The sequence below is a fragment of the Giraffa tippelskirchi genome, chromosome 2 (genome assembly GCF_054371585.1).
Source record: "Giraffa tippelskirchi isolate mGirTip1 chromosome 2, T2T-mGirTip1v1.2.pri, whole genome shotgun sequence".
NCBI classification, from domain to species: Eukaryota; Metazoa; Chordata; class Mammalia; order Artiodactyla; family Giraffidae; genus Giraffa; species Giraffa tippelskirchi.
Window position 1 is genome coordinate 167,251,712 of NC_137276.1, and position 18,252 is coordinate 167,269,963.

An 18,252-nucleotide genomic window follows, 5' to 3' on the forward strand; every position below is an offset into this window, starting at 1 on the left:
CAGGAAGATGTCTTCTCTGAGAAACACGCTTTGACTTGTGGATATAAATCAAGGCAAACCTTGTTTTCCTTTTTCTAGCTTTGACTTTCAAGAAGTTCAAGAATCAAATTTTATACTCAGTAACAGCAATGTGTTAACCCTTCCTTCCGGTCTCATTGGTTTTGTTTTTCTTCCCTTAATGTTCATATTTTATTACCATTATTGTGTATGTCTTTTTTGGATATGCTTCCCAAATTCTTTTGGCAAAGAGGCCAGGTAAACTTCAAATACACACCCAAAAAGAGCAAGCAAATATTGCAAATACTTTTAGGATATAAAAGGGAGTATCTTTGCCCTCATAACACATCTTAATCAAAAGCAATATTTCAGAATTACCTTAAGTAAGATAACATACACCTAAATAAAATAGCGGGCTAAAGCTCATTATTTTAAGAAGTCCCCAGGACTTCAATTTTACCAAGAACAGACATATTTCCTGAATATAATCTTAGTTATCTTCATTAATATAATTTTAGCTACGTTCATTAGCCCAACCCTAGGCTAAGAGATTAGAAATTGTGTGTGCTTTGCTCTTGACCCTAGGTAAGTCATTAACACCTGGTTACCATAGTGTCCTCTTTCCTATCAGGAAAATAGTACCTCCTCGACAGTAGAAGACCCATTATGATTAGGTAGGTGCTCTTAGAAATAAAATTGTAATATAAATGCAACGTATCACTATCATACACATTAGAGGCCTAAGTGATTCTTTCTCAAGAGCTTAAAAACTTCTTTACATTCATGGCAAAAATTTATCTTTCTAAATTCATACTTTCTTTGGCAACAACATGACAGAGGCAGGAAAGCTATATAAACATGCAAAGATGCAGGCACCAAAAAATGAAAGAAAACATTTCTATACATAAAACATTATTTATACCTGTTTTCATTTTTTACATTAAAATATAAACATCCCTTTATCCAAAATAGCTGGTGAAAAAACAAAGTGAAAAACAAATGAAGTCTTTAAAGATAGCTGGTGAGTTTTCAAGTGTCCTTGCTGAATACCAAACATTATGACTCAACAATAAAAAGAACCATACTGGTTAAGAGAGCTATAAAGTATCAATATACAGTAAAATCTCGATAAACCAGAATACTCCAATCTCCTGGTTAATCAACTATTTACAAGAAAATGCTTCTTGCTTTAACCATTAGTTTATAAAAAAACGTTCTCAAGTTTTACTTTCTAAAGTAAAGTGAACCAGTTAACTTTCTGGCTCAGTAACTACAAAACACCAAGCATAAATCAATTTCATTTTGATGATTTAGGATCACGTGGTACCTTGGGATATCTCTTAGAATATTCATAGTTTCTTTGCAGTTTTGTTAGGGGAAGAAAATTGGAGAGAACTGAAATTTCTTGTATTAAGTAAATCCCTGAAATCATAAGCTTTCACTGTCTTCTTTTGCCTCATTCTCCTAAAAAGGAGAGTGTAGCAAAAAGGTTGTAGTTAAGCAGGATTTCTCATTGTAAGTATACCTATATATACTGGTTCTGGAAACAATGCCGTTTGGTGACTTTACCCCTCTGAACAATTTTTTCTGCTTAATTAATATACCCAGTAACATGAATTATATGTAATGAGTCTACTGTTTTTCTGGATATCAAATTTCAAACCTTATGAATTCCTTAATTGGACTCTTTCCTCAAGAAAATCACTCATGAAGATGATTTCAAAACCAGAAAGTGAAAGTCTTAGTCTCTCAGTCCTTGTCTGACTCTTTGCCACCTCATGGACTATAACCCACCAGGCTCCTCTGTCCATGGAATTCTCCAGGCAAGAAATACTGGAGTGAGTACTCATTCCCTTCTCCAGGAGATCTTCCCAACCCAGAGATCAAACCAGGTCTCCTGCACTGCAGGCAGATTCTTTATCATCTGAGCCACTGGGGAAGCCCTCAAAACCAGAAGAGTTGTAGATTTTGCTAAAAGAACCAAAATATGCTTCCTCTAATAATTCACAACTGCTGAAACAATCTTTACAAAGTTATTGAAAAGCACCACTTAAATAGTAGGTGCTTAACTCCTTGAAGCCATGAAATAATAAGAGGAATAATAAGAAGTGTTGAGAGAAGAGTTACCTTCTGATTCTTTTAGAACAACTCAGTGTTTCCACAGGGCAGGACCCATATCACTTGGCATGTGAGATGACTTTAGGCGATACACAACACAGAATTAAATAATGCTCAATCACAGTGTGAATGTCATTCCCTTTACAATTTTCTTTTAAACTTCTGATAATTCCACAGACAGAGCCCATTTTGGTGCTAGGTAACATCTCTCACTGCAACAAAGAAAGAGTAGGCTTCTTGGATTCAGAGCCATGGCAGTCATTAGCATCCAGTTAGAATCTAACAACATCCTGTTTTATTTTTAATTTATTTTGTAGTTCTCTTTTTTAATGGCAAACTGATGCTGGTTTTTCACTTGGAGAAGAGGTTAGTTTCTTTTTAAAATATTTTAAAATTTAAAAGATAAATATTAAGTAAATAATAGCATATGTAATACTTAAGTGATTGAAGTTTGGCAAATAATGGCTATAGCCTAATGACACATTTTTAAAAAGTGATTCCAAAAGAAGGTATAAATGCAGTCTAGGAAAGAAACATGTGTCACTGTGTTTTCAATACTTATGATGCTCCAGGGATGAGCTCACCACAGCCTTCTCCTACATCAGGTGATTTCCAGAGTTAAGAGTTAAGCAAAAATATAAAAGGAAAAAGAACCCATTCCACCCAATCTGGACTTCATAAACTCATGGTACAATAAATGTGCAAATGATCTAATATTTAGTAAGTCATTTGTTTTACACACAAACTTTCCAATTCACTGTAGCATCTTTTATTTGGTCTATACTAATGCCTCACAAAGGCAAACCGGGGTTGTAGAGTTCCTGCTTGGTTCTCAGAGCAAGTACCACACACACTTTTTGACTGAATTCTCCAGCCATGATTCACAGCTGCTGGCCAAGTCTTCCAATGGTATCTGACTGTTCTTCCACTGCCATTGCCCTGTAGAGAGGTCTCCTCATCTTCTTCTGAATGATAATCATGGCCAACATTCTGCTGAGAAGAGTTTGCCTACCAGGTATTGCATGCTCACAGGCATGCCAAGCTGACTTAAAAAGGACAGCTGGAGAGAAAGAAAGCAGAGCTTCTCATTTGTGGTGAACAGTTTCTTCATCACAGTGGTAGTGTCTTTCCTTTTCCTCCTTAAGGCAAGGCAATATGTCTGAAGGATGGTGTCAGACATCATAATCAGGAGCTTTGCCCTGGGCTTGCCTTAACCAGATCTGTAGTGTAACAAATGCTCCCACAGTCACGTGAAAAAAAAGCTGCCAGAGATTGCGCAGTTCATAGAGATACATGTTGCATAGACAAATTAAACCAAAAGTCAAAAAAGATTTGACATTCCGCCAGCTGGTATAGTAGACAAGTAAATAACACTGTTGAAAATATAAAAATGAATTCTGATTAGGGTTATAGGAAGAAGAAATAGATGCTGCAACTATAAAACTTTAACAGGCCACAGGGTGAAATATGAGAGTGGAGTAAGGGGATTTTTCAACTACAGATAAGACAATGTAATATCTTTAAGACATTCAGCTGTGAAAGCTCCACAGCTTAAGAGGGGAATAGGTTTCTCCTTTTATGTTTTTCATTTTTCAAAAAGAAAAAGTGTTTTGTATCATATTTAAAATAGATAACTTCCATGCAAACAAGGTAAACAAATTCCTCAAGATGACAGGCAACTAAGAAGCATTCTTAGGATCTTAAGGGTTCTTACCCCAGAAAAGTTAAAAAAACTCATACAAGTTATTCAGCAAAATGGGTTATTCAGGTTATTCATATAACCTGAATCTGTATATTAATGAAATCAACAAATATTTACTTGAGTCCAAGGAGCTAAACTAGGTATAGGACCTGAGAGAACACTTGAGGGAGAATTTATTCAATGGAAATTTATTTATCTATTTAGCGTTGTTCTTTAGTTTTACGTAAACAAAGACCTCACTCAGATGGAGCTTACATTCTATTGGAAGAAGACAGATTATCAAGTTTCTATATAAATATATATGTGTATTTATATATATAAAATCAAGTAGTTATGTTCTAAAAAAGATTTTAAAAATGGGACACAGAACTCAATGAGTGCTAATTTAGAAGATAAAAGTACTCCCCTGCACCCAAACCCTGGCATTCACCTTTCCTCCTTTATTTTTCTCTATATTATATTTATTAATATACTTCAAAAATATGCTCATTTTATCTGTCATCTATATTCTTCCAATGAAATCCAAGCTTCATGAGAGGAGAGGTTTTTAACTGCCTTGTTCACTCACTTTTCTCCATTGCCCCAGACAGTGCCTGGTATGTACATAATAAGTGCACAATAAAAATCTGTTGCATCAATGAACTGTTTTCTAGAAGATATCTAAAATTCCAAGTCTGGGATATATAGGAATTACATATGCTCACAAAGTCTTAGGAAAGAGGCACAGGTCTCTGTGTGAAATTATATCCAGACTTCAGAACAGGAAGAACATTAGAGTGTTTGTGACAATACAGAAAGAATGTAATGTTCTGCTTAATGTGTTTAGTTCTTATACAAATCAGGACTGTGTTTGCTATCCAAGCAAAATTTAATTGGAAAAATTTATTTTATTGGAGTGTTTTGAATTTAAAAAGTTGAAAAAAAAGTGGAAACTTTCTTTTGAAATAATTTTAAATGTAAGAAAAGTTGCAAAAGCTTTTCACTCCAACCAAATGTTATCTCATATAACCACAGTATAATCATCAAAACAGGAAATTAACATTGATTTTAATACTATTAAGTAACCTAAAGACTTCACTTGAGTTTTGCCAGTTGTCCCATAAGACCCTTTTTCTGGTCCAGAATCCAATCCAGGACTCCATATTTCATTTAGTTGTCAGGTCTCCTTGAATCTTTAACAGCCCCTCAAGTCTTTCTTTGTTTTCTATGACCTTAACAGTTTAAAGAGTACTGATCAGTTATTTTGTAAAATGGCCCTTAATTTTGGTTCGCTTAATATTGTCTCAAAATTGAATAGAGGATATCCAATTTTGGAAAGAATACCAAAGAGGTAATGTGTGATGTGTCAAATTACTTATTAACTTTGATCTTTTGGTAAGGTGGTATCCAAAGGGTTTCTCTGCTAGTTACTATTTTTCCCTTTGTAATCAGTATCCTGTGGGAGGATACTTTGAGATTATGTAGATTTCTATCCCATCATACTTTTGCCCACTAATTTTAGCATTTATTGATGATTCCTGCCTGCCACAGGTGTTTGCCAAATGGTCACTTTCAATTTACATCATTCTCTACATTTATTAACTGGAAATTCTACTATGAAGAAGAGCTAGATTACTTGGTATTTTTTTTAATAAATATTTAATTTGTGGTTTTCAAAGGCTTTAAAGATAATGGTCTGCACCCCACAGATTACTTATTAATTACAAAGAGGAAAAAGATACTTTTGCAATGGAGATATCTATTAGGCATCACTTAATCGAATGATCAAATTTATTACATGCCTCTCGACTTATGTAATTAGAGGCATATAGCATACTATACTACATAGTATGGTCAATGAAATAATTAACCTGAATCTAATCACAAGAGACACACCTAGATTATGGGGCATCCTATAAGATACAAATGAACTGCTGAAAAATGTCAGGGTTATGAAAAACCAAAACAAAATAGAACAACAAAAAGGCCAGGAGATGGCATTGTAGGTTAAAAGATACACAACAACCAAACACAATGCATAATTTGAAATCAGAGGAAAAGAGCTATAGAGAACATTTTGGAGACAACATAATCTGAATACGAATCCTATGTTAGGTAATATTGCATCAATGTTAAATTTCTTGGGTGTGATAAAGGTATCAAGGCTATGTACAACAAAACAATGTCTCTGTTCTCAAAAGACACACGCTGAAGTTTCCAGAGGTAAAATATCTTGATGTTTGTAACTTACTTTAGAAAAAAACAAAACTGCAGGAACTTCTGCTTCTGAGAAGATGGAGTCGATGCACTTTCCTCTATTCTTCCCACTAGGTACAACTAAAAACCCTGGACATTATATATCAAACAAGTATCAGATGACTCTGGATGATAAAGAGAAGAAGGCAGACAGGCTAAGGACCTTAAGTCTCAAGGAATGACACATTGGTACATTACCTAAGTTTGTTTGTTTGTTTGGCCTCATATACCCCACACTTGGAGCTGAAGAAGCTGACAACTAGAAAAGCATTGGACACACACCAACAAAACAAGCAAAACTCAATAAAATTTTGCTTTGTCTAGCCAAAAGACCAAGAGTGGTGTGATTTTCCATGACAGAAACTTGAACATAACAACTATTCTACTACAGCCAAACACCACCAAAACCAAACCAAAACACACACATACACACAAAAACTGACCACCCACATTCACCCCATCAAAGCCTATGTTGGAATCCTAGAATGCTCTAAGGAGAGGAGGGCTTCAGAGAAGGCAAGTGGGAAGCCAGAACTTTGATTTCCACTGGATGGTAGGAGTCCCTCAACCCCACCCCATGGTGTATCACTAGAGACTAAGAAGGACTGCAAAAATTCACCTCTACTTGGCATTAAAAAGGCAATGGATTTCTCATCAGAAGCTATGAAGTTCAGATAAGAGTGGAACAACATTTTTCAAGTGTTGAAAGACAATTAGCTGTCAATCCAGAATCTTATATCCAACAAAAACATCCTTTAGGAATGAAGGAAAAATAAAGACATTCTCCGATGACAGAAGACAAAGAGAATTCATCACCTACAAATGTACTCTAAAGAAATGGCTAAAGGAAGTTCTCTAGACAGAAAGGAAACCAAAAAAAAGGAACCTTGGAACACTGGATAGAAAAGGAATACAGCGATTGCAGTACATTGAGCTCCATAGAGACAGTGCTGGGGCAAGTGAGAGCCGGACGGGCACTGGGCGACTCTGTGCCTCACAGAGGAAAAATAATTAAACATGGGCAAAGGAGAACCTAAGAAACCAAGAGGCAAAATGTCATCATATGCATTCTTTGTGCAAACTTGCCGGGAGGAGCACAAGAAGAAGCACCCAGATGCTTCAGTCAACTTCTCAGAGTTTTCTAAGAAGTGCTCAGAGAGGTGGAAGACCATGTCTGCTAAAGAGAAAGGAAAATTTGAAGACATGGCAAAGGTGGACAAGGCCCGTTATGAAAGAGAAATGAAAACTTATATCCCTCTTAAAGGGGAAACAAAAAAGAAGTTCAAGGATCCCAATGCACCCAAGAGGCCTCCTTCAGCCTTTTTCTTGTTTTGTTCTGAGTATCGTCCAAAAACCAAAGGCGAACATCCTGGCCTGTCCATTGGTGATGTTGCAAAGAAACTGGGAGAGATGTGGAATAACACTGCTGCGGATGACAAGCAGCCTCATGAGAAGAAGGCTGCTAAGCTGAAAGAAAAGTATGAAAAGGATATTGCCGCATACTGAGCTAAAGGGAAGCCTGATGCAGCAAAAAAGGGAGTTGTCAAGGGTGAAAAAAGCAAGAAAAAGAAGGAAGAGGAGGAAGATGAGGAAGATGAAGAGGATAAGGAGGAGGAAGAAGACGAAGAGGATGAGGAGGAAAAAGAAGATGATGATGATGAATAAGTTGGTTCTAGCGCAGTTTTTTTTTTCTTGTCTATAAAGCATTTAACCCCCCTGTACACAACTCACTCCTTTTAAAGAAAAAAAAATTGAAATGTAAGGCTGTGTAAGATTTGTTTAAAAAAAAAAAAAAAGAAAAGGAATACAGCAAAAATATATGTTAATGACTATCTTTGCCTTTTAAGAATTTTCTAAATTATGTTTGATTGAAGTAAAAATTGTAACAGGGTCTGATATGTTTCTAAATATATGTGGAGGAAATATTTAAGACAATTATAAATAGAGGAGGATAAAGAGATATAAAGAGTTACAATTTCTATGCTTCACCTGAACTAGTAAAATGATGACACCAGTAAACTGAGATGAGTAAGTAAAATGTAATACCTAGAGCAATATTTCAGAGAAGGCAATGGCACCCCACTCCAGTACTCTTGTCTAGAAAATCCCATGGACAGAGGAGCCTGGTAGGCTGTAGTCTATGGGGTCGTGAAGAGTTGGACACGACTGAGCGACTTCACTTTCACTTTTCACTTTCATGCATTGGAGAAGGAATGGCAACCCACTCCAGTGTTCTTGCCTGGAGAATCCCAGGGATGGCAGAGCCTGATGGGCTGTCATTTATGGGGTCGCATAGAGTCGGGCACGACTGAAGCAACTTAGCAGCAGCAGCAGCAAAGCATTATTTAAAAAGTCATACAAAGAAATACATTCAAAAACATTACAGATAAAACAAAATGGAGTTCTAAAAAATATGTACAAGTAATCCACAGGAAGACAGAAACAATAAAACAGAAAAATGAAAAAGCTGAAAACAAAAAATAAGATGGCAGATGTAAGCCTTAACATGTCAATAGCTACACTGGATATAAATGGCTTAAATATAGCAATTAAAAGATAGAGATTGGCAGGATATATTAAAAAGCATAACAAACTCTATGTTATCTACCAGAAACTTACTTCAAATGATACAGGCAAGTTTAAAGTAAAAGGATGGAAAAAGATGTAGCATGCAAACACTAACCAAAGGCAAGCATGAGTGGCTATCCTACTATCAGATAAACATAAAAATATTTTGGGACTTTCCTGGTGGTCCAGACTCCATGTTTCTACTGCAGGGTGCACAAGCTCCATTCCTGGTCGAGAAACTAAGAACCAGAAAGTGCAGCCAAAAAATAAAAATAAATAAGTAAAAATATTTCAAAGAAAGTAAAAATAACCAGAGACAGAGAGGGATATAATGATAAATGGATCAATCAATTAAGAAGATCTAGCAATCCTAAATGTGTATGAACTAAACAACAGAGATGCAAAAACTGATAGAACTCAAATAAGAAATACACAAATACACAACTAGAGTTGAAAATTTCAATACTCCTCTGAGTGTGCATGGATGCTAAGTCGCTTCAGTCATGTCCAGCTCTTTGTGACCCCATGGACCCCATGGATCCCATGTAGCCCACCAGGCTCCTCTGTCCATGGGATTCTCTAGGCAAAGATACTGGAATGGGTTGCCATTTCCTACTCCAGGGGATCTTCCTGACCGGGGATCAAATCCGCATCTCTTATGTCTCCTGCATTGGCAAGTGGGTTCTTTACCACTGGTGCCACCTGGGAAGCCCAACAATTGATAGAGCTAGCCAGAAAAATCAGCAAAGACATATAAAAACTGAACAACACTATCAACCAACAAAATCTAATCAACATTTACAGAACACTCACTTAACAACAACAGAATACACATTCTGTTCAAGTGCCCATGGAATATATACCAAGACAAAACATATTCTGGGCCACAGAACAAACCTCAACAAATGTAAAATAACTGAAATTACACAGAATATGTTATCAAACTACAATGGAATCAAACTAGAAAAATGGAAAGAAAATGAAAATATCCAAACACTTGGAAACTAAGCAACACAATTATAAATAATCCATAGGCCACAGAGGAAACTGCAAGGAAAATAATTTTAAATACAATGAATTAAACGAAAATACAACATCTCAAAATATGGAATGGAACTAAAGAAGTGCTAACAGGGAAATCTGTAATATTAAATGTACACATTACAAAAGAGAAAATTCTCAAAGCAAATCATCTAAGCTCTTACCTTGAGAACCCAGGAAAAGAAGAATCAAATAAACCCAGAGCAAACATGAGGAAAGAAACAATGGAAGTAGTGCAGAAATCAATAAAATAGAAAATAGGAAAAAAACAATAAAACAAAGAACAGGTTCTGTGAGAAGATCAATGAAATTAATAAGACTGATGAAGAAAAGAGAAGATACAAATGATCAATATGAGGACTGAAATATCACTACATATTCTATAGACATCAAAAGGATAGTAAGGGAATACCACAACCATCCAACACACATATTTGATAACTTAAGTGCAATGGGCAATTTCCTCATAAAATGCAAACCATCCATTGTCAACAATTATGTGAATAGTTCTATAACTATTAAGAAAATTGTAAGACTTATTAGGGTTTTCCTGGTGATCCAGTGGTTAAGAATCCACCTTGCAATGCAGGGGACACTGGTTCAATCCCTGGTCCAGGAAGATCCCATATGCTGCAGAGCAACTAAGCCTGTGTGCCATGACTACTGAGCCCACGTGCTGCAGTTACTAAAGTCTGCACACCTAGAACCTATGCTCTGCAACAACAGAAGCCATCACAATGAGAAGCCCGCATACCACAGTGAAGAGCAGCCCCTGCTCACCGTAACTAGAGAAAGCCCGTGTGCAGCAATGAAGACCCACCACAGCCAAAAAATAAAAATAATCTTTTTCTTTTTTTGAAAGACTTACTAACAGCTGAAGTAATCAAAACTATATGGTACTGGCAGAGGAACAGACATATAGATCAACAGAACAGAAGATCCAGAAACAGATCACATAAACATGCCCAACAGATTGTTTCAATGCAAAAGCAATTCAGTAGACGGGAAAAAAAAAAGGAAAAACTGATAAATTAAACTTCATAAAAATTTAAAATACGCGAACTACAAAAGACTCTTAAGAGGATGAAAAGACAAGCTAAGACTGGGAGAAGATATTTGCTACATATCTGACAAAGGACTAATATCTAGAATATATAAAGAACTCTCAAACTCAACAGTAAAAGACAAACAATCCCATTAGAAAATAGGCAAAAGACATAAACAGACATTTCACCCAAGATGATACACAGGTGACAAACATGAACTATTTTCAACATCATTAGCCCCTAGGAAAATGAAAATTAAAACCACAAAGAGATTATCACTACACTTCTATCAGAATGGCTAAAATAAAAAAATACAGACAACACCAAATGCTGAAAAGGATGCAGAGAAACTAGATCGTTCACACAATGCTGAATGTAAAATGGTACACTACTCTGGAAAACAGTTTGTTTCTTAATAAGCATGCAACTACCATGACCCAGTAATTGTACTCCTGGGCACTTAGCTCAGAGAAATGAAGACTTTTTTCACACAAAATCCCACCTATGAAAGTTTATAGCACCTTTATTTATAATAGCCAAAAACTAGAAACAATTCAGATGTCCTTTAAATGAGTGAAAGATCAAACTAACTGTGCTACAGCCATACCATGGAATACGATTCAGCAATAAAAAGGAACAAACCATTGATACATGCATGGATAAACTTCAGAGAATTACGTTGAATAAAATGCCAACCACAAAAGGTTATATATACTATATGGTTCCATTCATTTAACACATTCAAAATGAGAAAATTATATTAATGGAGAACACAGTAGTGGTTGCCAGAGATTAAAGAGGGGTTGGGGTTGGGGCAGGAGGGAACTATAAAAGGCAACATGAGGAGTCTTTATGGTAAGGACTGTTATATACTTGACAGCATCAATATGCATTGTGATGTTGTATTATAGCTTTCCAAGGTGGTTACATTGGGGGGAAACAGATAAATGTTATACAAGCACGCTTTATGACTCCAGGTGAGTCTAATTATCTCAAAATAAAAAGTCTAATAAGAAAAACAACTTTATACATTCATTTTGTCTGCAACTTACATTATAAACAATGAGTATATACCCCATATACATAAACATACAAAAAAAGAATGAGATAAAGCAAATGTTGTGAAATGTTAACAACTGGTGATTCTAGGTGTACCAGTTTCTCAACTTTTCTGTAAGTCGAAAGGTTTTCAAAATAAAACACAGAGGGAAAAGTACAGTCTCTAGTTTCTTCAGACTTCCTCTGATTTCCTATTTTATGCTTTTGGTCACGCAATGCAGCTTGCAGGACGTTAGTGCCCAGATCAGGAATTGAGTCCATGCCCCCTGCTGTGTAAGCATGGAGTTCTAACCACTGAACTGCCAGGGAATTCCCAGATTTCCTATTGTAAATGCTCCATATCAAGATGATCTCTATCTGACTGAACCCTGTGATTCTGTAAGTATCCAGAGCCTGGAGGAAAAGGCAACAAACCATGTAGTAGTGGCCTTTGAGGTCTGATCTAAAGGAGATTAAAAAATATCCTTAAATTGGAGATACAGTATATCACATGGTAAAACCTAATCACTTAATTTTTCCTATGGGGAAAAACATTGTTATCACTCTGCTAATCATATTTGGAAAGCATTCAGTTTCAAGCCTGTCAATATGAAGGACTTCTTTTTAATTTTTCTTTTTTCAAGTATGTATCTGTTTACTTCTCAAGTTAAAAGAAGACCTGGGTGACATTGCTCTACCATGAAGCTACTCTTAAAACTATCAATATTTTCATCTGTTCTGAGAAGTTAACAGAAGTATGCTTATCCTTGGCAAGAGCACTGGTTCTAAGATCACTTAGATTCAAGTCACTGACTGACTGTAAGAACTGTCTAGGCTGTAGTGAAAAATGGTGATAATAATAGAATTAGTGTGGGGCTTTCTTTGAGGATCAAATGGCATAAGGAATGTAAAGGGTTTACCACAAAGGAAGAGCCCAACACATTTTTGCATTATTATTAGCATTTAAAATTATTTCGTTAAGGTAAAACAGCTAAAAGTATATTTTATAAGGATAATCATTCATTAAACTATTTTAAAGTCAATATTTACCTCACATTGTTTTAGAATTTGAAATAGTGCATATAAGTTGTTAAGTTATAAACTTATAGCATTATAAAAGTCATGCAAATATAGGAATTTTGCTTAGAGATAGCATGATATAGTGGAATGAATATGACATTTAAAATCTGAAGACCCAGTTCAGTTCTGACTCGACCACTTGCTGGCTATGTGATCTCAGGATAGTATTGAAACTGCTTCAGATTTCTCTTTTTCAAAAAAAAATGAGGATAATATACCCTCTGTGATAGACTGTAGAAATTAAAGGACAAAATCTACACAAGAATATTTCATAAAATTAAAGTACTTGTGACATCAGTGAAGACAAGCTTTCATATCTCCTGCACGAAATGTCATTCATTATAACTCAATCTGTCAAATTTAACAGAAAAACAATTTCTTAAAGCTAATATAAATGATTAAGAAAAATTAGGAGATTTTTAAAAGTGGGGCCACTAAAACTAAAATTTCTAATATGTCTTTACATAAAAGTCAAACGCATACATTTAATATATTTCCCAAACATTTCTTTTGAGTTTTAGGTACGCTTTTATTTGCAGTACTGAATCTAACATTTTTCCTTGCAAGACAGAGAAATGTGTCACCTGTAAGTGTTAAGTCAAAAGGCCTTGCTTGCTCTAACATGTTTCAGCAAAGACACTTGGATCTGAGTAATTGGCATGGTTAACTCTCCCTTCTCTAACACATCTGTTCTTCCTCTGGTCTTGGAAATGAGACTATGTATCTCCCTATCATTCAGGTACAAAATCTCCTCTCTCCTGAAGTCTCAGATCTACTCAGTCTTCGAATCCTAGGGAGTCTTCCTTCTCAGCATCCTTTCTTTTCCTATCCCTACTGCCATTACCTGGAGAAGGGGTAGGCTACCCACCCCAGTATTCTAGCCTGGAGAATTCCATGGACTGTATAGTCCATGGGGTTGCAAAGAGTCGGACACAACTAAGCGACCTTCACTTTCACTTTTCACTGCCATTACCATAATTTAGGCTTTCATTACCTTCTGCCTCAAAACTAATATCCTTGCTTATAGTCTCTCTGCTCTGACAATCTACCCTATTCATCACTGCTAAATTAAATATCCTAAAATCCTGCTTTTGCTGTTTTCTCTTCACAGACCTTCCCAAAAGTACAAAATCCTCAACCTGGAGTAAAAGCAGAGCCTGCAAGTTGAATAAGCCACTGGAATATCTAGAAGTAGCCTTTACTGCCACAGGGTGATGACCTGCTGCCTGCCAATGAAGCCCCAGCACAGGAGAGGGCTAACACTGAATTCACTGGGATTTATGTCCATTCAAAAGGGTCACAAAACTAACAAAGGCTCAAATTGAAAAACAAGGCAAAGAACTCAGATATTATTCTACTTAAAGTCCCCAAGAAGTTAATTAGAACTGACACCTGAAATGAGCAATAACAGGAAGGTATTTCTTAAAAATGAGAGAGAACCTACCTGGTAAAGGCAGGTTGCCGTTCCAAGAAAAAATGCAACAATGTAATTAAAGTCGTCACCATCACTCTGCAAAAATAAAATAAAAAGTTACTCTTTCTGTGGAAGCCCATTTCCAAAAACAATCCATTGGGATAGGATATACAAGGTTTATGCACAAATGGTCAAAATTTTCAAAAGTGGCATATAAAAATACTCAGAGTCCTAAAAGAGAAAATAAAACACATCATAAGAACCTGGGAGTGTGAAGTAGGGGAAGACTACCAGTGTTCCTCTATGTCTGGGCTTCCCCATCAATTATATCTTACCCAAGAGAAGACGAAAGCCAATGGAAACAAGTTTCCATGTAACATTAAACGTGTCTCTACTTTTCACTAAAGAAGCCATATGAAAATATACAACACTCCAGCAGCCTATAAAGTTAGGCCTGCTTGTTAGGATTACTATTTGACTCAAAGAAATACTGATAGTTTACATCTAGAACTAGCACATCACTGAACTGTCCAGTGAAGTCATTTGACATGATTAAAATTTTTAAAAAAGACAACCAAAATTGAAAAGCTACTGTCCACTAGAGTGTGCTAAATCCCAATGAAGAAATTCAGTCACATGTATTATGTTAAAACCACTCAGAGGAAAAACAGATATAGATTAAGCATAAGAGTATTTCTTTTAAAAGAAAACTAATGGAGACATGTAAAAACCCATTTTTTTTCTACTCCTGTTTGGTTCCTTTTAAATATCTGTATTTCTCATATCTTTTGATGGAGTAGAACATAAAGCCCAAGCAGGAGCATCAAATTTCTTTTCTTCTAGGTAGAAACATTAAATTTGGACCTTATTTTAGGAAAAAAAAAAAAACTCTATACAATAAAAATTTTCAGAAGACATGGGACTGTCTCTCATGACCATGAGTTCTTGAAATAACATAAAGTGAACATTCCTTTTCCATTTGCTACTGGGCAACAGAAGTGCCTATAAGGCAGAGAGAAAATGGCTTATCCTAGTGAGAGGATCTTAAAATAGAAACCATTAATCTGTCTGGGATGGTTAGACCAGTTCTATCCCAGAGACAAGGAAGGTCAAGAAACAGCCCTTCTACTTTTATAATTCTAAGACTTTTAAATAAGTTCTGCTTGATTGTTTTTTCTTCTGTCCTTTCAGTGATCTTTTTCGATTATAAAAGTTCATGTTCATTGTAGAGAATCCGAAACAAAATGTTACAAAGAAGAAACTCACATAGTTCATAATATCACAATTTTGGGAGGATTACTGCTAACCATTTATGTACTTCCTTCTAATCCTTTCTGTACAAAAATATATGTACATTGAAAAAATGGAATCATACTTTTATGTAGTACTTTTTAGTACTTCACACTATATCATAAAACATGTTCTCAAGACACTATATATTTCTCAACCGCTTAATCTGTAATAATTACATAACCTTTAATGGTGGGGTTATACAATAATTTCACTATTGTCTTAAAATTGAATGTTATATCTTCCCTAAATTTACACTATCACTTTATAACTCTCTTAATTGCCTTTGGAACACTTAACAGCATGTTTCTGGAGTAGATCAGAACTGGGTTCAAATCTTTACTTATTAGCTAGCTGTATGACCCTGGACTATCATTAATACTTAACTTCAATTACCTTTTCTGAAAATAAAAGTTGTAGAGATTCAATGAAATATCAATAATATTGGCAAACACAAAGAACAGTAACTGATACAGTAAGTATTCAAAAACATTCACTAATTTCTCCTTCCCAGAGGTTATTTTATCATTTATCAGATAATTAGGATTACCTTTCCATATTGCTTAAATCTCTAATGTACAAGCCTTGTCTTCTCAGTGAGATCCTAAACTTCCTTCAAGGCAGAAAATAAATCTTACTACTTGCAAGAAACTGCACAAAGTAGGAATTCAACAAATGAATGCCAAATTGAGTCGTGCTTTGGAAAATCTTTATTTCCACTTACTAAAGAGAATATCTATAAACATATTCTTCCATTCAAAAAATAGTCATTCATTAAACACTGATGGCCCAAGTACTGTATTATGTGACCAAGAACAGAAAACAAGTCAACACAAAATGAGGAAGCTCAACTCTAATCAGGAAGGCATATACAGAAAGTAACAATTTACATCCAAAGTGGCAACCAATGGGATAGGTGTGTGTACAGGGTACTAAGGGAGCCTACTGGAGACACATTTAATTCTGGAGAAAAAAAGGATGAGGGAAGGTTTGTCACAGAAAGTAAAGCTTAATTTGCATCTTGAAGGATAAACCAGTAGACAAGGTAGGACAAGAACTCCAGGCAAACGGAGTAGCTTGTGCAGTTTCAAGAGGGTAGGATGACTCCAAGGTCTCCTATTTAGGCAACATTTGAATGATACCATACACTAAGCTAGGCTTCCCTGGTGGTTCAGATGCTGCAATGCAGGAGACCTGGGTTCGATTCCTGTGTTGGGGGATCCCCTGGAGGAGGGCATAGCAACCCACTCCAGTATTCTTACCTGGAGAATCCCCATGGACAGAGGAGCCTGGCGGGCTACAGTCCATGGAGTCGCAAAGAGTCAGACATGACTGAGAGACTAAGCATACACAAACATTAAGTTGGGAATGTAGGAGGAAAAATGGGCTCGAGAGAAGAAAAAAATGAGCTCATTCTGGACAAGGTATTTTGGAGTTGCTAGTGAGATATCCAAATAAATAAGTTTAGTAGACATTTAAGTCAGCTCAGGGAAGAGTTTAACCTAGAGATCTAGTTTAGTAGTCATATATTTAAATCGTAGTTAAATGAAATAAAGGAGTATGACAACGAAATGCAAAATATATTTGACTGGCTGATAGACTGGAGAGAGGAAAAAATATAAATATAAAGGATATTTGGGGTCAAATATGAATTGTGAAATCTGAAAATAGATTTTATTGTTAGCTAATACTACATTGATCTTCAGTTTCTTTGGTTTAATAAAGGTATTGTGATTATGCAGGAGAATGTTCTAGTCATAAAGACAGACATATTGAATAATTTTGGAATAAACTGTCATAACACTGACAATTTTACTTTCCAATGATTCAGAAAAAAATGAAAATAAAGAGAGAAAGGAAGAAAGAATGGTAGGTATGTAACAGTTCAGTTCAGTCACTCAGTCATGTCCGAATCTTTGTAACCCCATGGACTGCAGCATGCCAGGCTTCCCTGTCCATCAACAACTTTTCGGAGCTTACTCAAACTCATGTCCATCGAGTCGGTGATGCCATCCAACTATCTCATCCTCTGTCGTCCCCTTCTCCTCCCGCTTTCAATCTTTCCCAGCATCAGGGACTTTTCCAATGAGTCAGTTCTTCACATCAGGTGACCAAAGTATCGGAGCTTCAGCTTCAGCATCAGTCCTTACAATGAATATTCAGGACTGATTTCCTTTAGGATGGACTGGTTGGATCTCCTTGCTGTCCAAGGGAGTCTCAAGAATCTTCAACATCACTGTTTAAAAAGCATCAATTCTTCAGTGCTCAGCTTTCTATATAGTCCAACTCTCACATCCATATATGAATACTAGAAAAACCATAGCTTTGACTAGACAGATCTTTGTTGGCAAAGAAATGTCTCTGCTTTTTAATATGCTGTCTAGGTTGGTCATAGCTTTTCTTCAAAGGAGCAAGCGTCTTTTAATTTCATGACTGCAGTCACCATCTGCCGTGAGCCCCACAAAAATTTTTGGAGCCCCCCAAAATAAAGTCTCTCACTGTTTCCATTGTTTCCCCACCTAATTGCCATGAAGTGATGGGACTGGATGCCATGATCTTAGTTTTCTGAATGTTGAGCTTTAAGCCAACATTTTCACTCTCCTCTTTCACTTTCATCAAGAGGCTCTTTAGTTCTTCTTTGCTTTCTGCCATTAGGGTGGTGTCATCTGCATATCTGAGGTTATTGGTATTTCTCCCAGCAATCTTGATTTCAGCTTGTGCTT

At 36.0% G+C, this 18,252-nt stretch overlaps 1 protein-coding gene and 1 pseudogene across 8 annotated transcripts in view; one reads left to right on the plus strand and one right to left on the minus strand.

The window, feature by feature from the left end:
- Nucleotides 1–2,861: 2,861 nt before the first annotated feature.
- The window catches only part of SEC22A (SEC22 homolog A, vesicle trafficking protein), a 90,217-nt gene continuing 74,826 nt past the window's right edge, over nucleotides 2,862–18,252 (minus strand). For all 8 annotated transcript variants that reach the window (XM_081571750.1, XM_081571749.1, XM_081571751.1 and 5 more), the window contains 2 exons: nucleotides 14,270–14,335; nucleotides 2,862–3,488 (listed from right to left, as the gene is read on the minus strand). In XM_081571750.1, the coding sequence (XP_081427876.1) occupies nucleotides 3,288–3,488; nucleotides 14,270–14,335 (267 nt within the window). In that variant the 3' untranslated portion in view covers nucleotides 2,862–3,287. The remainder of the gene's footprint in view (nucleotides 3,489–14,269; nucleotides 14,336–18,252) is intronic.
- LOC145538887 (high mobility group protein B1 pseudogene) lies at nucleotides 7,000–7,740 on the plus strand (annotated as a pseudogene).